General features: G+C 39.7%; 1 protein-coding gene across 2 annotated transcripts; it reads right to left on the minus strand.

Moving 5' to 3' along the window:
- Positions 1 to 19,244: 19,244 nt before the first annotated feature.
- HMGN2 (high mobility group nucleosomal binding domain 2) lies at positions 19,245 to 24,289 on the minus strand. Of its 2 annotated transcripts, none has more exons than XM_088140910.1 (6): positions 23,988 to 24,289; positions 21,881 to 21,925; positions 21,693 to 21,722; positions 21,479 to 21,529; positions 21,269 to 21,396; positions 19,245 to 20,141 (listed from the first exon to the last, which is right to left on the minus strand). In XM_088140910.1, the coding sequence occupies exons 1-6, from the start codon at positions 24,000 to 24,002 to the stop codon at positions 20,069 to 20,071; spliced, it is 342 nt and encodes a 113-aa protein (XP_087997036.1). In that variant the 5' UTR covers positions 24,003 to 24,289; the 3' UTR covers positions 19,245 to 20,068. The 2 variants fall into 2 exon arrangements, with proteins under 2 accessions (XP_087997036.1, XP_007438625.1); XM_007438563.4 differs by having other exon boundaries at positions 21,269 to 21,364; positions 23,988 to 24,284.
- Between the last annotated feature and the right edge of the window lie 472 nt (positions 24,290 to 24,761).

Here is a 24,761-nt window from a genome sequence, read left to right on the forward strand (position 1 = left end):
CGCGCTCAGGGAGATAAGCGTTTCCTTAGCCCCCAGCAGGAGCGTGGGAAGATTAAGAAGATGAGACTGGCCCCACCCTAAGGAATTCACGGTGTTTTGGCTTGCTGGTTTGGGAAGTTTAGATTTGGTCTGGAGAGATTCTGTCTTGGAGGTGGAAGCTAATAAATGCAACAGAACTGTATCTGGACTGTCTCGTGGAGTTCTTTGGGCTGAACCTGACACGTGTAGTGCTTTAACACTAACTGCCATATGTTCAGAAGCTAATCATTCCTCTGCCCTGCTCCAGAGTTCTGCTGAAAGTTATAGTTGAAGAGTGTGTTCTTGTACCAAGATGATGGGGCTGCAAGACAAAGCAAACATAAGTTTAGGCTGCATCAGTAGAAGATGACTTCCGCTTTGGTCAAAGTATCATGGCACCATACTTTAAGGATTTTGAGAAACTGAACAGTTCAGAGAGGTGCAACAAGGATGAGCAAGGGATCAGAAATTACGTCTAGAATTACTTCTGGTGGAGGCATGGCAAACTAAACAGGTCTCCAACAGAGATGGAGATGAAAACCACAGCAAAGACCAAAGAACCAGCAAGTAGACAGGTTCTTTGGAACCTCTATAGAGAAGGAGAGGACTGGAGGTTACCCACACGTGCTCCAGATAGCTGCTCCTCATGAGGAGACCGCAAGACGGCAGTCTCCTGCAGGTCTAGCCAGGAGACGAGATCAGCTATCGTGCTCACAGCCACAGTGGAGCTTTTCAGAGGACACTGAGTTCACAAACCTCACTTTCTTATCACTTTTGGAAATTGCTTATTTACTATTCTAAGGCTATTAGAGATCTTCAGAATGACATCTGAAAAGCCACCTGGTGAGTTTACTGTTCTTCCTAAACAAAAGAAACATTAACTATAAGTTTAAGAATTTAAAAAATTGGAAATAAATGGCAAAAAGCTAAATAAGATTTTGATCGAAGAAAGTTATAAATGAATTAAGGGTCCAGACAATTTTGGAACATTTAGACTTTTACTATAAGATTTTGGAAATAATTAAATAAAATAAACAGCATTTCGTGGAAACCAAAATGTTTTGTCTTTCTTAACTTAAAACAGAAATTGGAAACTTTATGATTTCAGAAATTGGAAACCAGAAGGCACTAAAGATTCCAGGCAGAAAAAAAAAGTGTAAATGCCTTTCAGTTTTGGTTAGTGTGGGGATTTACAAAATGACACAAAATGCTATAACATTAGAAATACCTCAGGAGATTTTTGAAGAATGGGGCCAGACGTTAGTAGCTACAATATCAGAAATGTCAGCAATGATGTCCGTTTCTATGGATAAACTATGTCCAAAAGATATTACATCTGGTGCAGAAATATTGAATAATTAAAAAAAAGTGTGGATTACAAAGTAGATAAGGCAGTTAAAGTGGAATTACAAATGACAAGCCAAGAGAATTACCTTGACAGAGACTTTTTACTGGATACCCAAAAGAAGCTGGTTAAAGCTTTGAAAATCAAAGTGGAAATACAGATGACAAACCAAGACAATGACCTGGATAATGACTTTTTACTGAATTTACAAAAGAGGTTTGTTAAAGCCTCGAAGAAGCCTTTGGGGAAAAAAAATTGAAGAGAGACCAAATCCTACAACAATATCTGAATGAATTAAAGATCAAGATAGTTAGAAGTAAAAGGAAGGAATATAAAGTTGGTTTGATCAAGGTTAAAATAAGATATGCTTTTATAGAGCTCTGGTAACCCTTTACGGACTTTTTGCTGACACCAGAACCGAAAAGTTGATGATTTATGGATTTGCATATAGATAAGGGATGGGTTATGGGAAGAAGAGATATTTGTTTGTAACCTTAGAAAGGGGTGAAGAGTTATCAGATTTGTTTTTACTTGTGATGAAGCTTGGAAGTCACTTCTTTACATATTTTTTTCTTCATCTTACTTTTTTTTTCTTTGCACTTTTTATTCTTTCTATTTCTTTTTCTGAGTTTAGTTTGTATTCACTTTTATTCCTGTAATTAAAATATTTAATTAAAATTATGGAAAAAAAAGAAATTAAGTCTAGAATCATAGACTTGGGAAGGGCCATTTAAGACATCAAGACCTAACCGGTTTAGTACTGGAATCCAAATTAAAACATTCTTAATAAATGGCTAATCTAAACTTAATCTAAATATGTCTTGTGAAGGGCAGTCCACCATTTATCTGGGTAATTGGTTCCACTACTGAACTGTTCTTACTACTAGAAATGTCTAATATTTGCAGTAGTAGAAATCTGTCTTCCTGTACAGAATAACATCATAGAGAAAGAGAAAAGAAATCAGCAGGGAGAGACAGAAGCTGATGGCAGAGGAAGAGAACAGAGAAGGGACAGCAAAGGAAAATAAGGTCTGTTCTCATCTACTATATGACTCAGAACTTTTGGACCTTCCTCAGTGTTCTTTTGACTTATGCTCTTATTTTGATTCTCAGAGAACTTGGCTTTACCATGTTGCTGGAAGACCTGCAAAGATGAAGAGCCTTCTCTAAAAGGCCATCAGAACAGCCAAAAGGAGAATGGGATGTTGCCTCCAGGACCCAGTTTAAAGTAAACATAACATGCGCATTGCTTAGATGTTAAGAAAGCAGAAGCAAGTGAAGGGAAGTTGCCTTTAAACTAAGAAACTGCTTCATTAGAACATTTGACAAGTATGCAACCAGTATCAAGAAACCAGAATGGTAGTTCCACCCAATACATAATTCTCAGAGAATCTCACATAGCTGCAATTTCAACCACACTGGTCATCTTCTACCACATTGGGAAGTTAGCACCAAAAGTCAAGAGGTCTCCAACAAGATTTATCTTCCTGTTTAGGATGTCCAAAACTTTGTAATGTCTGAAAATACATCAAGGCCCATTCTGGAAATAGGATTTTTGTTTCAGGGAATTGAAAGGAGGATGGGGAGACTGCAGCCATAGTAACCAGCACAGACAGCCTCTTCTGTCCAGATTACTCTTATCTGATCGGCCAAGTTCTTTCTTGAAATGGATTCTTTTCTGCTTTTAAGGTGTTGACTTACCGTTGGTTATATTCTGGAAGCACATTTTCAAATTTGCCCATCAAAAACAATGTTAAAGAGCAGTAAGCTCAGAGGTTTTTTGGAGGGGGCGTTGTTGGCAAGAATCTGTAACAAATGAACACTTCTTGTTAATTTTCAGTAACAGTAAGTTAAAAAGGATATGGTTAGTGCATTGCCTTAGGGTTATTAACCTTTTTCCTTTCAGGACTATACCATTTGATTCTGCTCTGAACATATGAACATTTTAAGATAGGTGAGTACCCAACTGACCTTGGTTGATCTCATAAAGCTGAGCAGAGTCTGATCTGCTTGGATACGGACATAGTCAGAAAGACTTCCAAGAACAGCAAAAAGGGGATTCAGGTTGCTCATCCTTACTCTAAATTGTACTCACGGCAAAATGTTAACTAAGGGAGAATGTGTGGCAGCTAATCTGTTGCAGTCTGAGCCACCATAAACCATGGTTTAACCATAATTCCCTGTCTAAACCAAAACTGATTGGATTCATTCAACATATGAAGCTACAAACCAAACTGACTTGAAAATAGCTTAGAAGGTTGCTTGAACTCAGACACAGAAATCAGGGCAACCTAGATTTCGCAGAAGCACAATATTTTATGTTTATTTCTTATTGCAATTTTAAACTATTTGCAGTATACCAATAAAAGGCAAAGGTGTAACATAAAGTGGTGCAGTTTTTAGAATTATTTAACAAAAAGCATACTGTCTTTGTATTATACACTGCATTGTTCTGAATAAAGGTTAGGAATAGTCACCTGTAACCCCCAGATGTTTTGAAGTGCAATTAGTATGATCTCACACTAGGGGGCAGTTTGGCTACAACTGGATGGCTGCAAGGGCAGGCTACACATTACTTTAAGCCATATGGTTTGATTGCATCTTAATGTGAGATGTGAACTTGGCCAATTCTTGTGGCCAATTCAACAGGCTGACATAGTGTAAGCCATCAACAAGTCACCTAAAGCGTATTTCCCTTCTGTGCTAGCTGTGCACATAAAAAAGATGGCCATTTTTTTTGCTCAATGACCTGATGTTATGGCGAAGAGGCCTGAAGAGACTTTACAGAATGCTCATTAAACACAATGTTCTTTTTTCCCCTCTGAAATTTAACCTTGATTATAAATCAACAAGCAAGCTTATGCACATACCTTCCCCCTGCTGGACTCTTAAAATATTTCCTGTAACTGAATATAACTTATTACCTGCATGAGTATGACATAAGAACAGAAGACACATCCTGCATCAGATGCTGAGAGGCAACAAAGGGTCACCAGCTTTTTACCCCAAAGAATGCACATTGGGAAGAACCTTACTGCCTCTCATTTCCTCTCCCCAGAACCCCCCCCCCCAATATATCTGTGGGTATGTATGTGCGTGTATTTGCATATTGGAGGCTGCTGTATGAAGGACAAATCCCATGGTTTTGCCTCCAGTGGCAGCTGCAATCACACACACACACAACACTTATTATTGCATGCACAGATTATATAGGAAGAGTTATGATACTGGGAGAAATACCATCACAAAACGAAAAATGTAGGTGTAAAGCTTCAAGGGGGTTGCCCAAAGTAGTTTGCATCTGGTTAAGGGTGTCGACAGGGTGTTGGCAAAAATATCTAGATGATGGCCATCACGGGCAATTGAAGTTCCACCTGGTTTGTATGCGTGACACACATTAGAAAAGTGGCATAGCTTTCATCACCCTGTCATAGCCGTCACCTGACATCTTTAGACCCTGCCCTGCAGCCATCCACCTGATGCTTCTGTTCTCTCTCAAATACAACATTAGCCCCCAGCAAAAGAAGAATAAAATATAAAGGGAGACATACAACCCAAAGTGATGCTTCATTTCATCCGTGTGCAAAGAGGAACAATGAGAGGAAGAAAAACAAAAACACAGTAATATATCCATTTGTTCTCAGAAGTTAACTCCATTACAGCTACAAGACAGTACATTTATTTATGTGTGATGTTTATATTAAGTCACCCAACCCAGGCTCTGAAACTCCTTCCCCAGAGGATCACAAGCTTTCTCTTTTAAGAGGCTTTTGATTAAGCATTTAAAAATAGTTGGAAGGTAGTTTAATTGTCCAATCAGGTCCTTTGGGGTTGCTGTTTTAAATTCTGCTGCTTTTAAATGTTCACAGTTGTTAGCCACTTGGTCTGCTGAGAAAGATGGGTAAAAATATATTAAAAATTAATAAACACATCCTTCTCCTTAACCATTTTTGCCTCCCCAATCCATTATCACTTCAGACAGCCTTTTCTTCAATCAGTTTTGATACTAAAACAAGGCTAGGACAAATTGATCTAATAGCAACAGGGAGAAAGTAGTAGTTGAAGAAAGCTGGTTCTACACGTTGTCCCAACCATCATGTGGTTCCTTTGACTTAGCACATTGTGTAAATCCATCCATGTGGCTTAACCAACCACCCTTAAACTGCTATTGACTTAACACAATGTGCAAACCTAGTTGAGAAGTTCTCCTCTCTCATCCTTCCTGTTATTCTTCCATTAATCTAACATCAGACCCCCTCCTTACAACCCTGCTTTCTAGATGAACAGGACATAACAAGCATAGGTGCACTCTGCCACACATAACTTGCTTGACCTTTGGCATCCCTGCATTTACCATTAATTGATTTTAAAATAATTGAAACTCAGCTGCTTCATCAACTTTCATTACATCCTTCCTCAAAGTTACCCCTCTTTACCTCCTTACAACAATGAAGTGAGGCAGGATGAGGTCTTTGTCTTGAGCAGAACTGCTCTGTTCCTAGCTTGCTCTTTAGAAACTGGAACTCTGTCTCTCCTTACCTTAGATGAGAAGGTCCCACAAGGTCAATGGACCAGCATGTGAGAAAAGCCAGCCAGTAAGGCAAGTTAGATCACAGTCCAGGAGCTGGCAGGCAAGAGCCATTTCCCTTCTGGAGCTGACCAGCTTTTAAAGAAAGATTTTCCAAGCTCTCCACAAGACTAGGCTGCAGACTATCAGAAGTTCTCAGCAGATTCTCCAGGAGGCCCTTAGCCATCATGAGTCAGCCTGGAGCTGCTTGTTAGACACACCTTTGTCTATGTTTATGCCTTATAGGAGTGGGCACCCTCTTTTTTAGAAGCAGATGGGAAACTGCCCAAGTGAAAGTATTGCCTCTAAGAGACGAAGAGAGATCAGCCTCAAGACGCCCAAGAACACCTTCCTTTTCCATAATTCTCCTACAAAAACTCATCCAGGGCAAGTGTGAGAACCATACATAAGCCATGATTTATTTAAACCATGGTTTGCTAAAATGGCTTGATCTACACATACTAAGCTAAACAAAACCACATCATTGCCTAGTGAAGTGTGTGAATACAGCCACCTTGGGCATTTGAATCTGGTTTTATACAGCCTTACTCCAGTGTTCTAACCGCAATACTATGCTTTACTTATTTTCAGTTTATTTCACTTTATTTAATGTTTTAGAGGAAAATAGCTAAACCTGGCACCTTTAATTTCTTTAAATAGAAGAATAGCTTCAAAAACGTATACTTTGCCTTCCCCCATTGGGGCACTGCCATTCCTTGGCATCTATTTTTAAATGCTGCAAATGTAAATTATGACAAAGGTCTGTTTTTGGCAGTTTAGCTGTGAAATGATGGCAGAAATGAGGTCAGCTGGATAGAAAGAGAGATTTAAGCCTTGCTTTAAAAGAGGACGACAGCCAAATTTGCCTTGACGGGGCTTTCTAAATTATTAAAATCTCAGACTGGGTTCAGCTAAGATTTTAATAAGACACCATCGTGGTCTGTTTCATGCAAAATGCTTAGTCACAACTTACACATCATTGCTAAGCCCACATTGTGGCCTACTCAATAATATTCAGATGCTGAATATTCCTCACCTGCTTTACATATAATCACCTGGAATCTATGAGATGGCAAAGTTTGGGGGACAATCGTTCAGGGCTTGCACCCCACTGACCTGACTCAAGCAACACACCAAGCCAAAAGCAAACAGAGCTCATTACAGCTTATCAATATCTCCACAAAGTATCTCCAAAACACATCTGGCTTGAGGGGGCATTCAGGAGTCTTTCTCTCTTGCCCCCACCCCGGGTCCACTAGGTTTCCACCTGCAGCTTGCTTGGTAGCAACATCATTCTACAGCAGTGTTTCTCAACCTTGGCAGCTTGAAGATGTGTGGACTTCAACTCCCAGAATTCCCCAGCCAGCATCTTCAAGTTGCCAAGGTTGAGAAACACTGTTCTAAAGCATTATGAGAAATTCAAATGACAGTTTAGAGTTGCCAGCCATACAGGACCAAAAGCAGGTTGAATGGTAGTCATTTTGGTGGTTCTAAGCAACCATCCAAACAAGGTGTCCACAGGTTATGGTAAAAAAAAGTTAAGATAGAGGCTGCAACAGTGTGATCCAAGATCCTCTTTTTTTTTTTTTTTTTAATATTCACTGGGTAGAGCTTTGATTCCACCATTGTAGCATCCATCTAAACTTTTTTGACCAGGCTCTGCAGACCCCTCTTTAATGCAGGAGAGCAAAAGCACTGCTTTAATACAGTGACCAGGTTTACACATTGCCCTCACGGTTTATGCAGCTATGATTTACTGAATAAATTGAAATTAGCTGGTTTAGTACACCATGCAAGCTATACACTCTGATTTACAAACCACAGTGGCTGGATTCACACGACATGCTAAGCCAATGCCAGACAAACCACTTTATGGCTTGGCATGACCTGCCATTTCCTTCTTGCCCAGTCATTAAGTAAAATCAGTCAATCTTACTTGGAGATGGTCATTACTTCCTTGCACGAGAGCCATTTTCTTCTGCAAACATTCTAATCTGATACAGAAGTCTCTCTGGATATGTTGAAGTGCTGTCAGACTCCTGAGACTTGGTTTCAGCCATCTGAATTGGAGGAAAAGGAAACATTTGCTGCCGATACATCTATTATGCAGGCTGTCCTGCAGAGCCAAGTCACATTTGGCACAACTTCTTTGCTGCTCCTCCATAAATCACCAGGATGTAGCTCTGATTGGCAGCTGTTTCTTAGAAGACAGCAATATTATTCTGTATTTTCCCCCAATACAGAGCTTGTAGTGAGGGCAATCTCGGCTGAGGAAACAGTGCAGGGAGAGAGTTAAACTCCCCCTCCTCCCTCATATGAAGAAATCACACACATCTGCATTGGTTCAAGCAGGTGATCTACGGCTGTTGTTAAAGGCAGGGGAAAATGCTTCATACTAGGTTAGGAAAGAAAAAAAAGTGTGACATATATTTTGATTACATATGTACAGTCATATATCATCATTAGTTTGGAGTATATTGTTTTTCCCCAGTATTGTGCCCAAAGGGGCTCACATCCAATGAACAATAATAAATAACAGGTCCAAAAGCTCCTTGGGAGCAGCCATTACAAGAAAACATCAGTTCAATCAGTGCGTGCATCATACAGAAATATAAATCTATACAATATTGAATAAAGTGGCAAAACTTAACAGATCCAAACAGCTTAGCCATAAACAGGAGAGAGAATAAGGCCGGCACAGTTTTTTTTTAAAACAGTAGTAAACAGTAGAGTCACTTTGTGTGAGATGGGCGGGTATATAAATATGATAAATAAATAAATAAATAACTTTCCATAACGTAAGATTTTCTACAAGTTCACTGCAAAACACTGGTTGGCAGCCATAGCTGTTCCTTGTGGCAGCCTTATTCTAAGCCAGCTTTTCTGTGGCAGCTAAGGGAGTTGAAGTCCAAAACATCTGGAGGGTAGCAGATTGGGGAAGGCAGTGCTAAGGACTCTCCTGACTCTTCTTTGCTCCCTTCCCCACCTCTCACCTACAGAGGTGTCTACAGGGTATGGTCAAAAAAGTAAGGATGGTGACCATGATGGTGTGATTGCCCATTGCAGATATCCCTGCTCATTTACAAATTGATTGACTATGCCATCGTTTTCGACTCCTAGTCACCACATAGACAGATTTTCTCCATGACAATCTATCCCTAACCTGTTCTTTCAAGTTTTCCAACGGTGCACTCATTGCCTCTGTAACTGAGTCCATCCACCTTCCTGCTGGTCGTCCTCTTCTTCTTTTTTCTTCCACCTTTCCCAGCATTAGAACCTTCACCAGAGAGCTGCATCTTCACATCATGTGTCCAAAGTAGGATAATTTGAGCCTGGTCATTTGTGCCTCAAGTGAGAACTTTGGGTTGATTTGTTTAGTGATTCATTGGTTAGTATTCTTGGCTGTCCACGGTATTCTCGGGAGTCTTCTCCAACAACCAAAGTTCAAAGACCTCAATATTCTTCTTATCCTGCTTCTTCAAAGTCCAACTGTTGCTTCCACAAGGTTTTACAGGGAATACCATGGTTTGCACGATTCTGATCTTGGTAGGTATAGACATATCCCAGCAGTTGAATATCTTTTCCAAGGCTTACCTACAAGTCTATCTTTAAATGTCATATACAAGCACACACTTGTTCATTTCTCCATCCAACCAGGCTTTCTCAGCTACTGACAAATTTTCAGCCTCATAATGTTGGTCTTGCTTCCCTAAGCAGTCCTTTGAAATAAGGGGGGGGGGTGCTTCTTCACCTTTTAGGTGCTGAACAGCTGTAACCTGCATTCTTGCTGAATGCAGCTTAAGAGAGTTTCTAAGATTCTTATACCCAAAACCAATGGCCAGAAATATCCTCATACCAAATGGAAGCAGGAACATGTACACTTATTTCAGTTAAAATAAAATAATTCATTTGTTGAAAGGCAGCTGCTGAATCAAAGGAAACATTTGTTTTAAAAAGCAGCTTTATATTATTAGGGAAAATAGCAAGAGCCACAGCTCCTTGAGCTATTCTTGGGGGAAAAGAGGGCAGAAAATCTCAAAGCAACGAGAAGAGCAAAAGACAAGGAAGAAGTAAAGGTGGCACTAGAGGCTTGGCTTTGCTGTACAAGAGCCACCCATTTAGTTTTAGATCAATAGAATGTCTTTTTAAGAGTCAGGTGGGCAAGAAAGCCCCTGAGAGAGATCTGTAAGCAACTTGCCAGCTTGGACTGCATATCCCACTGCCTATCTCAAGCATGACTGCCAGGGTTTCTCCAAAGAATTATTAGCTTGATGAGACCTTGGCTTCTTCTCACAATTGCCCCATTTTTAAAGAAGAAAAGAATCCCCTGCTCCCTCCTGGTAGCATAAAACTATAGTTCTTGGAGAGGTTAAATCACTTTAATGCAAAGATATAAGTTAACATCCTATATGCTGGAAGTGAACTTGCTTTTTTAAAAAGGTGGATCATTATTTAAATATGTTTCAGCTACAGTAGGGGTTTCATTGCTTGAGGGCGCCACCGTGTGATAGAAAACAGCATGGACTTGCATTAAAACGGGGAAAAACTTATGCTTATCAAAATTCCATATTGAATTTATTTACTTCTACCTTTATAATCCATCTCTCCCTTCTCCAATTTCTCCCCAAGCAACAGACCCCTGAAATAGGTTGAACAAGAGAGTGATTTTAAGTCACCCAGTGACCTATCACGGTTGGGATTGGATATGACCTTGAATCTCTCCAATCCCAGTCCAACAATTAGTGAATACCCCACTGGCAATACCTTTATATTATTCAATAAAACAACAAAACAAGCTTACACATTCTCTAGAAATCTTAATTAGGTTTGATGGTACAAAAACGGTGAAACCATGAGGTTATCTATTTACTTAATTTCTTACTCGGGCTTCTATGCTGCTAAATTTAATTTCTTGATTGATTGATTGATCTAATTCCCGCAGGCTCTAAGTGGCTTTCAGGATGACGAACAAAGGGTTAAAAACACTGCATCACTCCAGTCAACATCCAATAAGAGGTGGGGCGGGGGGTCTGCTAAATCCCCACATTCCCAAAAGCCTTTTCAGCTCCGTCTAGGTAAGTTATGTGGATTTGTGCACTTATTGAATGCTTAAATTGCCTTGAAACACATGCTATTTAAGTTTACATCTACCTATTGTTCATAACAGGTAATGCAAATATATACTGTATTGTGGTCAATTAAATTGTTACATTTGCATTGCAAACTTGATTGACTTAAAGCCACTTTAAATGCCCAAAGGCCCCCTGAAATCAACATCACTTCAACTCCCTCTTGCCAATCCGTGGCATGGCAAGTCTTGCTGAAAAATAAGTTTTAAAACCAGTTCCTGAGGTGCAGTACTTTTGTTCAACCATGCAAATTCTGACATTATTTGGAATGATGGAAACCCAAATGAACTATGGAAAACTGCAAAAACATCAGTTCAAATAAGGTGACTGGGCAATAAAATTAAAAATGAAGCTTTAATGAAAATGCAAGGTCCACATCACGCACTCATGGGATACAAGGAGGCAGTCGCGAAGTAAGAAAAAGAATCTTATGGCCTTACAACATGAACCTAGAACCTGAAAAAGAGAACAATGCAAATTATTTGTTAAAAAAGAAATTGAAAATAAAGTGCCCAGGGTGATAAGGCACATTATCCATCCATGTTTCTCAAACTTGGCAGAATTCTGGGAGTTGAAGTCCACGTCTTAAAGTTGCCAAGTTTGAGAAATACAGATCTACAGTGTATTAACAGTTGGAATATCATATACAGCATTGGTGATCCCGTTTTTTTAAAAAAAAAAACACCGTAGAGCTGAAAAAGAGTAACCAAAATGATTCAAAAGTTGTAATATCTTTTCTATAGGAAAGGAGAAAATGCTTGAGTCTCTTTGATTTAGAAATTCCTTGGGAAAGTGAGATGGGTGACCAAGAATTAGAGAAGTTTATGGTTCAAATGTGAAAAAAAAAGTCTGAAGTCTAGAACGTGAAATTGAAGAATATACTGTAATTGATTGACAAGAAATTCAGAGTAAGCAGAAGTAGTAATGTTTAAGCCATAGTGTTTTGTGGTTAACATGCATTAATTCATCCACTTATTTAACAATGGTTAAAATCTTTGCAGTGGTATGTATGAAACAATTCATGCCACAAGATTAACGATGGGCACATATTTAGAATACTTTAATGATGGGTTGAGGAGTTTAACGGGGTGAGAGGGTAACAAGTGAAGATCTATCCAAATGTCGTATTTCCTGGTCCCTAAGAATGATGTTCTAAAGGGATCCAACAAGGATTACCAGACATCTTGCAAAGGAGGACACGTCCTCCTGTTTGTCCTCATGTCCTCCATAGCCTTAAAATCAACTATTGTCTGGCTTTTTGAGCATCTTGGGTTTTTTTAGGCTATTTTCACAACAGTCATTCAGACTTTCATGTATTGTGACCTTGTAAATTGTTTTTCTTTTCCTCGTCTATCGACAGACGCAACAAGCTAGATTTATATTATTTATTTCTTGATTCCAGCAATTGGCTTCAGTCCAGCCCCTTCAAATCTATGAACACTATAGTCTGTACAGTGGGGCAAAAAAGTATTTAGTCAGCCACCAATTGTGCAAGTTCTCCCACTTAAAAAGATGAGAGAGGCCTGTAATTTTCATCATAGGTATACCTCAACTATGAGAGACAAAATGGGGAAAAAAATCCAGAAAATCACATTGTCTGATTTTTAAAGAATTTATTTGCAAATCATGGTGGAAAATAAGTATTTGGTCAATATCAAAAGTTCATCTCAATATCCTTTGCTGGCAATGACAGAGGTCAAACGTTTTCTGTAAGTCTTCACAAGGTTTTCACACACTGTTGCTGGTATTTTGGCCCATTCCTCCATGCAGATCTCCTCTAGAGCAGTGATGTTTTGGGGCTGTCGCTGGGCAACACGGACTTTCAACTCCCTCCAAAGGTTTTCCATGGGGTTGAGATCTGGAGACCGGCTAGGCCACTCCAGGACCTTGAAATGCTTCTTACGAAGCCACTCCTTCATTACCCGGGTGGTGTGTTTGGGATCATTGTCATGCTGAAAGACCCAGCCACGTTTCATCTTCAATGCCCTTGCTGATGGAAGGAGGTGTTCACTCAAAATCTCACGATACATGGCCCCATCCATTCTTTCCTTTACACGGATCAGTCGTCCTGGTCCCTTTGCAGAAAAACAGCCCCAAAGCATGATGTTTCCACCCCCATGCTTCACAGTAGGTATGGTGTTCTTTGGATGCAACTCAGCATTCTCTCTCCTCCAAACACGACGAGTTGAGTTTAGACCAAAACGTTCTACTTTGGTTTCATCTGACCATATGACATTCTCCCAGTCCTCTTCTGGATCATCCAAATGCTCTCTAGCAAACTTCAGACGGGCCCGGACATGTACTGGCTTAAGCAGGGGGACACGTCTGGCACTGCAGGATTTGAGTTCCTGGCAGTGCAGTGTGTTACTGATGGTAGCCTTTGTTACTTTGGTCCCAGCTCTCTGCAGGTCATTCACTAGGTCCCCCCATGTGGTTCTAGGATTTTTGCTCACCGTTCTTGTGATCATTTTGACCCCATGGGGTGAGATCTTGCATGGAGCCCCAGATCGAGGGAGATTATCAGTGGTCTTGTATGTCTTCCATTTTCTAATTATTGCTCCCACAGTTGATTTCTTCACACCAAGCTGCTTGCCTATTGCAGATTCAGTCTTCCCAGCCTGGTGCAGGTCTACAATTTTGTTTCTGGTGTCCTTCAACAGCTCTTTGGTCTTGGCCATAGTGGAGTTTGGAGTGTGACTGTTTGAGGTTGTGGACAGGTGTCTTTTATACTGATAACAAGGTCAAACAGGTGCCATTACTACAGGTAACGAGTGGAGGACAGAGGAGCCTCTTAAAGAAGTAGTTACAGGTCTGTGAGAGCCAGACATCTTGCTTGTTTGTAGGTGACCAAATACTTATTTTCCACCATGATTTGCAAATAAATTCTTTAAAAATCAGACAATGTGATTTTCTGGATTTTTTCCCCATTTTGTCTCTCATAGTTGAGGTATACCTATGGTGAAAATTACAGGCCTCTCTCATCTTTTTAAGTGGGAGAACTTGCACAATTGGTGGCTGACTAAATACTTTTTTGCCCCACTGTAGATCGCGTGACTTGCCTTGTTTCTATGTTGAAATGTGAAAAGCACATCATCATCAATTGTATTTTCACTAGCATACGTTCTTGAAAATAAAGATTAGTTGGAAAACTATCGCAATTGAAAAACCAATCTTTCTGATGCTGCAAAAGGTAATTTCGTATACATGTAGGCCTAAGTATATTTTTTTGCAATTTTTTGCTGTAATTTTTGTCATGGGTGCCAGGAAAGTTAGAGTTAGTGTATCCTCCTTTCCCCCATTTGTCCTCCTTTCTAATTGTCCATGTCCTCCTTTGCCTGTACAGATATCTGGTAACCCTAGATCCAGCCCATAGTCTGTGGACATCCCTGTAGGTGAGAAGTGCGGAAGGGAGCAAAGAAGAGTCAGGACAGTCCTTAGCACTGCCTCCCGCAATCTGCTACCCTCCAGATATTTTGGACTTCAGCTCCCATCTTCCCCAGCTGCCATGGCCAAGCTTAGAAAAGCTGGCTTAGTAAGGCTGCCACAAGTTACAATTATGGCTGCCAACCATTATTTTGCAGTTAAGTTGTAGAAACCTTGTTCTGAGCACTCTTTGAGTTCAGAGTGGGGCACAATTCAGAAGGGTAATTTTTTGCTTGAACTCTCATCTGCTCTGCAATAAATAGCTGTAGTGCTTGAATTTGCAAGCAGTTTATTGCTATGGAGCACAAATAAGCAATTTTTTACATGAATGTGAATCTTCGGATTAAGAAGATAGAGCATGAGGGTGCGAGCAAGAAAGGTTTCCAGAGATGGGAGAAGGGAAACTCTATTTCATTTCCTTTCTCATCAAAACATTTTTCATACTTTCTGAAGAGGGGACTTGCCCCCTGCTTGCAGTTCCTCTGAATTGCTTGATATGCTCCAAGGCTTGTGGTAGGAGGGTGTCAGGATGAGTGCAAGTCATCAAGCTCCTTGGAGCATTTCCATAGCTCCTGGACATAGACCTCAGGGGGCTGTCCCCAAGAAAAGTAACTGGTTAGCTTGTGCTGTCACCCTTTTTTGGAGGACTTTGCATTTGAACGTACATTCAGTAAAATAAGCTATTCTAGGTTTCTTCTATTGACACAAAATGAAAACAGCTCTGGTTTGGTTAGAAGGATCTAATGCTGCTATTATTAGATACTTTGACTGTACCCGGCCTTAGGGCTGTAAGAATCCTGATGATGAGCTCTGGTTTGGACATATTTCCATTCTTGCTTAGGAACCACCCTTCAAACAGGAGAAATGCACATGACCAGAGTACAAGAAATCCAGCCCAACCCATTAATCTGAACAGATGCTATGCAAGAAAAATTGAGGTGGATGAAGACACAGCCTCATCAGTTTTGTGGAAATGTAGTTCAGATAACTTGATAATTGACTTAGGGATATTTTGGCCAAATTCAGGCTATTTGGAGTTTATAGTATGCCATTTATTGCTTATATTGTCTAACATTTTACAATCACAGATACTGAAAACATATAATCTATATTCCTCCTAAAATCAGAAATACCTTTTCCAAGCACCTTGAGTCACTGACATATTCAAACGATTACAGTCATTTGCTTTTCTCAATTTTATTTGGAGACAAACCATATCTTCTATGAATCCAACAGTCCAAGACAGTCACACAGAAGAAAGTTGCTCCATTTGATCAAGTACTGATGGGCTGTTTGGACATACTATTGTTTGACATAGGCCTGCCATCCATAACAGCCGTGCTGTGCTGGACTAATACCCATGATGCCATGCTGGTGGTGGCAGCAGTGGGTCATGGCACATCTAGAGATGTGGGTCATGGCACATCCATTTGGCCACAGGTAGTTTAACACTATGCACATCGTCCCAATCCCCACTGCTGCTGGCTTTGCTTTCTTCAGCATGCAACGAAGTACCACCTTTCATTCTGTGCTTTAGATTAATTCCAACATATAGAAAGTAGGGTTAACTAATTTGTTAACAAAAAGGAGCCAAACGTGACTTATAAATGTGGCTCATTTTCACTATTGTGCTTGAAGTTATATCAGTTTAATTAATTTAATATGGAAATAGAACACTCTAATCACTTCGTACTTGTGTTGGGAATTTTTCTCCTTTGCATGCCTAGGTGACAGTTGGTTCTGTCTCACACAAAGCCATTATTCAGCATTACATGCAAATGCAAAAAGATCAGATTGATCTTAACGCCCTGGAAGGTTTTGCAAAAGCAAGGAGTGGTCTGGAGGGTGGAGGAACAAGACATGGATAATACTAAATGGAATTCAGTCCTATCCTATCTAAGCCAACAAGATCAAATCACCTGAAGTGGTGCTGAATGGGCAATATACTTTCTAAAGTCAAAACATAATTGTGCACAGAATGTTTTAATAATTTGAGTCTAAAATATACCTGCCCTATCTTATGCTACTCTGAAGATACTCCATTCTATGCAGTAATAACCTTAGTTACTAAAGAATTTTCTGTGACAAATATAAAACCTGAGTTAAAATACATGTCTCCAAACCCACTGTTTTGTACTGTTTCAGTTTCTGCAATTAATGTTGCTAATGGACCTTTTGCCTGGTTCTTTCTCCATTTTCATATATGCATATTTAAGAGTTTTCCTTAGGGCCTATTGCTATTCCAGGTAATATATTTTAAGTAATTGCAATTAAAGATAGAAACATACAAACTGATTATAGTCCCCATGAGAATTGCAATTTGAATTCACACTCCTGAATTTAACACAGGTACTTAATTTGTGTTTGGATCAATTAGTGGGACTTTATTTAAGCTGTTGTTAATATGATTGTTTTTGGAATAAAACTTATTCATTAGATAACATCCTATGGACCAAAAATATCAAATGTCAGGTTTCTCATTTCAGGACCATTAAAGGAGATTCTATTAACGCAGACCAGGACCCATTATATACCATTATTCTGGCATATAATTGTCTCATCATTTTACTTTAAAAAGAAAAAAAAAAGTTCAGCTGATAAGCAGTAATAGTTTTGTCAACATAGTACTGTATTACAAAAACAATATTGAAAAAAATATGGTCCCCCAAACAAATTCATCTAGCATTGTAACATTTTAATAAAGTATGATACAGTGTGCTTAGTCTTTAATTTGTACAGAAAACAGGTGCAAGAAAATTCCAGTTATAATTTCCACTTCACATACAAAATCCAAAGAGATTAACAGAAACCAATCACATGCTTTTTACGTAAGAATTGATTGTATATTTTCCAAAGGAATGTGCTAACATCCCATGCATAAAATAAGGAATACTGGGCAGTCCATGCTAGAACTAAAATGTGTGTGTGTGGACTGGGTATGGGGTCAGAACACGCATCTTCTGAACATAAGTGCTCCAAGCTGGAAGACAGCAGGGAAAAATGTAAGGCCATAAGACTAGGAAGATGGAAGAAGACTGGGTGGGCCATTTGGGCATGCTGAACTTGAATTTAAGCACAGCAGCAACAGTTATGGAGAAAAGTGCTGAAAGATTGGGATAAGGCAGGTGTGCTGGCTTGAATTCAAGTGTGGTAGAGATGGGGAGAAAGGTACTAGGAAAAGCGAGTGTGAGAAGAGGATAGGAAAAGTTATTTCAACAATATGGAAAATGCAGCACTTCTTTCTTGAAAACTTTGGTCCCTTAAAGGCTATGCAGTTCAAATGGGATGATCCACTAAATGCAGCAATCCAGGGGTGTCTACAAGGTATGGCCAAAAAAAGTCAAGATGGTGGCTGTGACAGCAGACTGAAACACATTTTTGCAATGTACATAAAAATCAGGTGGGGCTTCCACTGCACTGTCCTGGCCCTCATCTTGACTTTTTTGACCATAACTCGCAGCAATCACTACAGGAGGAATAGAAAGCATGAAAGAATTATCATCAAAAGACCTGAATTTCAATGCCTGTTCTGAGGTTAAAAAACACAGCACCCATAGTTGTTGTGCACATCTTTTGATTTTGCTATTGAACTGCTGGACATGATGCTATGTACACCAGAAAAAAACTGAATTAAGTACTTAATGGATAAGGATTTTCTAATATTCCATTAAGAAAATATGTGAATGAACAAGTTTATATGGACTGTATGCTCGCAATTGCTTTGGGTAGAAATAGCTGAGCAGGGAGACACACTTTACTGTCCTTACTAGATTGTATCTCAATCAGCCTCTGGAAGAAGGTTAATAGAGCACTAATGGTAATTAATCGATATTGATTCATCAAGCTGGTGAAAGGACCAGCAGGAGCAACAAAGTGTGAAAAGGGATGTTGTGACTAACAGCAATCCACTAGGAAAAAGCCTGGTAACATAACTTATTAAATTGCTTTAACAATTACTATTTTAAAGAATCTACACCATCACAAAATCCAGTTATGCAAACGCATTTGGAAAGTTTAGAAAAGCTGTAGCTGTACATGATTTTTAATGAAAACATTATTAAAACATTATTAACAAAAGGAAAATAAATTCAGAATAGGAAAGTGCCTCACTTTTACAAAGCATGGGATGTCTAGCTCATGTCAAGACCCATGACATTCAGTTCAGAACTGGCTGAGTATCTGGGGACCTGTAGCCCAACACACTGGAGGTAAAAGGAGGTCCAGGTTAGAAGAGGCTATTTTACAGCATTACCACTTAAGGGTTTTTAAAAACTTAATATATAATAGAATTTTATAGTAATACCATATACACACACACACACACACACACACACACACAATATATTATATATATAGTAAAACCAAATAATATTTTACTAATTGTGTGATACAACTCTTGGAATTCAACCTTGCATTAAGCATTCAGGTAACAATTGTCCATTTCCTATTTTCCCATAAACTCAAGATGCCTCTCACTATTGCTATAGATGCTTAAGAATCATTCATATTGTTACTATATATATATATATATATATATATATATATATATATATGTAAAATGAAAGATAAGATGATTAAATATTAGGATTTGCCTATGGAGGTCTGTATTCTGGAACGTTTAAGTTCTTTGTGCATCTATAAGAAGGTACTGATATAACTGTCTATGTAATTTATACTTAAGCTGTAATTTTTGCACATAAACATGAAAAATAGGGCAGTAGGAAACAAACAGAAAGTAGAAGAGAAAAAAAAAACAGTCAAAGCCAAACAATATCCAGCTTTATTAAAGGTACTTTTCATAAAACGATCAATCAATGGTATTCAGGCAGGACATGGGCTACAATTCGCAATGTTTTACAACAAGTTCCAACTCCCCTTTTCCTTGGACTACCAAAATGTAAAGTTACTATATAAAATCCAATTCATACTTGGAACAGGGAAAGTTTAGAGTGAGGGTGGACACTTTCACATTTAGTATGTTGTTTAACAACTTTTCACAAACCTACCCTGACTTTAAGAGAAAAACAAAAACTGCAGAATTTTTAATCTGAAGATTCACACTATAGAAGGAAATGTGGCTCCCTTATAAGCCATCCTTCCTCCCTCAGTATTTGACACCAGAAGTCTGGATTGCCTGATACTGTAAGAATGCATTTGATTTGAATGCATTTGATTTATGATAGCAAGTATCAAACGACACATGATACTCAGAGAAGTGATAAATGCAAGGTAATATGACACTGAAAGAATAAAAATGGGAAGTACAGTTTTAATGTTATTTCTCAAAACAGGTATTTTAGGAGTTTCAGTGTTGTCTCAAGCATTTCAAAAACCAATACACATTGACGGCATCAGGAAATCCTCTTTCTTTGTGCCCATGAAGATTCCCTCTTGCAAAATTGAAGGGGGACTTTTAAAAGCCCAGATTCTAAGTAACAGAGTCAATGACATTTGTCCCCTCTCCTCCCCCTAAAACACAACAACAAAGCGTTCTGTGTGCTAACAACATAGCTTTAAAAAAAAAAGTAAAACAAAATTCTGCATTGTTATAAAACTTGATAAAAAATAGTATTTCAAACTGTACAGTCACCAGAAGTACACAGTTATCAAAAATTCACACAATTCACTTGGCATCCCCAGCACCTTCAGCTTTCTGTGCCTGAAAAAGAAATGTTGTTCATCAGACAGCACTTTATGTTGTAAGGTTACTATTCAAATGGCCAGTGTTTGCATGCAAGATGTAGCTATTGCCAAAATAAGCTATTATCAGACAATCTTGATGGGAAAGGCAGATTTAAACAACAGAACAAGTTACTTTATCACTTTTAAATGATTTCAAATATCTCCAGAACTATGCTACTAAATTCTCATGCAATTGTTTCATTTCGTTTGCATTTATGGAATAGTACTGGTCTCTGTTCATACTTGTCTGTAGACATTATAATAAACATAGTTACTCTCTCACCAAATCAAAGAAATTAACTAAATTATTTTTAACATGTAAATATGGCTGCCAGTTTTAACTGTTCTAGATTCCCTCTAGAAGACAGGACACATTATTTTCAAAATAACCCTACAGTAATTTTTTTTATATACATGTTCGGATACAGTTAAGTAGACAAATATGGAACTGGAATGTCTTGGACATGAAAGTGAACAGAAAACCATTTTGGTACCTGTATGCGACCAATTTTTAAATTACAATTAATTAAAATAGTGTTTTGTTTTTTTAAAAAAACTGGACACTTCTAAGGAAAGGTTCAGCACTTGTTGGGGATCTGATACTTAAAATACAACATTGATTGGGAGGCTATAGTCACATACTATAGTGGCTGCCTTTTGGACACAAGTTATTTCACATAATAATTTTGTTCTGGATGTGTCACCGATTTCATACATGATTAGAAATGGACAAAAATTTGGAGATTCAAAGGTGATTTGATTGAATCTCTGAACCAACACAATGATTCAATGTCTGTGCTTGGAAGGCTTTTTTTGAACTGTATCAATACAATTTGGTAAATCCAAATAAAAATTATTGGTTCAATCTGATGATTCAAACTGAAGATCTGATCCAATGATTCTATCTGGCTTGTTGATTCATATTATTCTGATATGTGCACCCCAAATGCTTATATTACTTTGAATTATTGAATTATCTGGAAATGAATAAGAAAAATGACTACAATACTGTCTGCTTCTTTTGAACTGCATACATTAGTTTATATGCTTGATTTCCAATTTTTCAAAAAAATAAAGTAACATAAGTATTAGTAGTTATTATACCTGGTCTGTTTTGGCATCTCCATTTTCTGCAGGGTTATTTCCATCCTTGCCTGCGTCAGCTTTCCCTTTCTTTCCCTTGGGTACCTTTTCACCTTTCTGACAATCATTGGGAAACAAGAGTAAATTAGCTAACAGCTGATATATTAACTCAATTTATGGAACCAAAACATTTTCAATCACAAGTTGCATACAGTACAGTTTTAAACTTACCTTTGGAGCTGCCTTTTTAGGTTTGGGTTCTGGCTTTGGAGGAGCAGGTTTCTAAAAATAAAAGTACAATTAATAATTCTGAAATATTAGTGCACTTGATGTGTGTAATCATTATCTGTGACACAAATAATACACACTATTGCTATGAGTTCTAAAGATGTTATTACTTTTACTAACTTATCCCCCAAAAGCATTTATCGTAAAACATACTTACAGCAGATAACCTTGCTGATCTCCGCTGTGGCTGTTTAAAATGAAGGGAAAAAAAGTTAATCCTGTTAGAATCAGCGTGCTCCCCTTCGTAATCTATTAGAATATTCAAAAGTATAACAGTGAAGAACTCAACATTAAATATTTTAGTAAAGTACAAACAAACCATAAAACTAAAGAAAAACCTCTTACCTCATCCTTTGCTTTGGCCTTGTCACCCTTGGTATCCCCTTCAGCCTACAAGAAATTTTAGACATGAAATGGCTAAAGAAAACTGACTCCAAGATCTTACAATTTATTTTGTATTTAAAATGCTAAACACATAAAACAAATTGATGTATAGCTAAATTTACATTCCAATTTCTTGACTGATTCCTTTATACTTTATAAATTTATATTTTTATATATCTCTATATAAATATATATAATTTTATATATTATAGATTTGCACACAACCTCCCAACCACTTGAATTGCCTGTTTTTCTTACATATCACAAAATACAAACATTCCTAAATTAACAAGTTGACACTACTGTACTTGTGAGTGGTAAACACAGAACTTTTCCTAATAGCATAGAATGGAATCAGCTCAGTCTTTTTTAAAAAACATCAGGTAAATGTTCCTTTGGGTACTAGACGAAGCTGCAGCACCCAAATGTTATTTGCAACCAAGCTCAGAGAACCCCAAGGACTCGAGTTATTTGCAATGTCAAGTTTCTGAAGGACTATGCTTTCTTTTAGAACAATTCCAGAATCCAGTAACTTCTCATATTTAGAATTATTTCAATAAAATAAAATTTGTTTTCATATGTTGATATGCACAACTCTGCATTTCTTTAAATTACACAGCCTTACAGTTGTGCTTGTGGGAGAGTTGCGTGATAACAGCACTGACAGATGCCTCTTATTCAGTTGCATTATTCTTTATTCCCCAACACAGCAGCTTTAGGCAATATAATGAACTCTTTTTATTTCAGAATACCATGACCTCTATTGAATCCAAGTAACACCCAAGATCGCATTTATTTCAGGAATTCTGATCTCACAAAGTGAAGCTTTTCTGGCTACTCCTACAACTGTTAGAGATTTGGAAACTAATTTCACTTAGCTGCACTGCCTTCCTTGCTTTAAGAATAGCACTTCTAAATCCAAGCCACACTCTACTTTCTTGAGTCAAACAGCCTCTTCCCCAAAGTGTAGCCAGGAAATGTAACTCAGAATGGCTTTTGCATAAGATGTGAAGTGTGAGGCAAGCAAGTCAAAACAAGAGTATGCTGTATGCTGTTAACAGTTACTCTACGTGCTGATGCTTTGGCTCTTGAAAACTTTAAATTGCTTCAGCCTAGGCTTCCTTCACTTGATCTTTCAAATAGTACGACAGCAGGTGTGAGGGGGAAAATTTGCGCTGAGCAAAGGTGGTGTCATTTACTAGGCCCGGGCTAATCCTCCAGGGCCTTTAAAGAGGGCTTGGGACGGAAGTGTCCCTCTAAGGCCTTCCCGCCCTTTTTGAATTATACGTGTGTGCCGGGGAGGGGAAAGAAGAAAACACGGCGTAACCTCATTATTTAAGCGGGTGAAGGAGGAGAAACGAGGCGCCCTCCTGCTTCCCGCCGCCTTCAACGGGCGGTGCATGTGGGGTCTCCTTCCGGCCAACGGCCCTCCCGCCAAAAAACGCGACCCGATCGCCCCGGTTCCTTTTTCGTCCTCTACTATTCGCGCTCCCTCCCTTCTCTCCCACTTCGCGCCTAAGTGGGCGCGTGCCCCTTCCCGATTGGCGGGCGAGGCGAGCGCGCGGGCGAGGGGGCAGCCAATAATTAAGCGTTTTCTCGCGCTCATCTGCGCGCGCGCTGTCTCTTTCTGTCACAATTACCCCGCCTCTCATGGAGCTTTATAGTCGCTCGCAAAGTCACCCCCCCGCCGCCTTTCCTTCATAGGCCACCAAAAATGCGCGGCGGTTAACGGTCGCTCTCCCTAAGCTCCGCCCCCTCCTCCATCCCCACTTTTTAAGTCCCGAGAACGACCGTTGAGCCGTCTCGCGCGCACGCGCTTCCCCCCTAGTCTCACGACCGTTAATCGCCCGAAGGCGAACGAAGCGAAGGGGGAGGGAAAGGGAAGGGAGCGAGCCAGCGAATGAGTGCGGGGAGGGAGTAGAGAAGAAGAGAAAGAAAATGGCGTCTGCTCCGAAAGCTCACCCCGCATAAGCATCCCTCCCTTCGAGTACACGAATTCTCCCCTCTCCTTCCCCTTCGCCCCTCTCGCCTCCGGGCCCTTAAGTTTTCCCTCGCCGCAGCCACGTACCTTTCTCTTGGGCATGTCAGCGGCGCGTGAGGGAGGGAGAGCGAGAAGGCGGCTCGGATTGAAACGAGAAAGGCAAGGTCTCTAGGAGGAAGGAAGGAGAAACTCGGATGTTTGGGAGGGAAAGCCGCGCAGAAAGGGAGGACGGAAAATAAAAACGAAGGGGGGGAAGGGGGCTCCGTTTGTTGGGCTCGCTCGTGTAGCTCGCGACCCCACTAATTTGAATCGGGTGTTTATAAAGTTTTATATAGAGCCGGACGCGGCCCAACCGGTTCCAGCCGGATCCCCACCGCCCCGACCAACCATTGGACAGAGCGGGTCACGTGGCGAGGGACAGCCAGGGCGGGTTCTGCAAGGGGAGGTGAAGAGCGCGCGCGCGCGCGCAACTGAACGTCCACCTTTATCTCTGCAAAAGCGGCCGTTTGGTCCTGCTGCAAGTAGACCGCAGATTTATTTGATTCTTGAAAAGTAAGAACAGGTAGAATAAAGAAACGGCATTTCCCTCCCTGCTACGCCGAAAGAGTGAGAAGAAATATTTTTTCAAAGGAGCTGTTTTCTCCCCCGTTACGTATAGATCTAGCGAATTGATTGCAAATTGAGTTTCACGTCACTCTTGCTGCCCCCACCGTGGTAAATAAGAACACGCTTGGCCCCGGGTCTTTATGCGTTGCAAAAGTAATGCTCGGCTGGCCCAGAACACCGTGCAACCTCTCCGCGACGATCCAAGGGCCGCACGGCTCAGGTCAGCGAGCCGAAGCTTGCAGTCTTAGGGCATCG

The sequence above is a fragment of the Python bivittatus genome, unplaced genomic scaffold (assembly GCF_059951505.1).
Source record: "Python bivittatus isolate LINGU-HERP-01145 unplaced genomic scaffold, Pbiv_v1 ctg000250_np1212, whole genome shotgun sequence".
NCBI lineage: Eukaryota > Metazoa > Chordata > Lepidosauria > Squamata > Pythonidae > Python > Python bivittatus.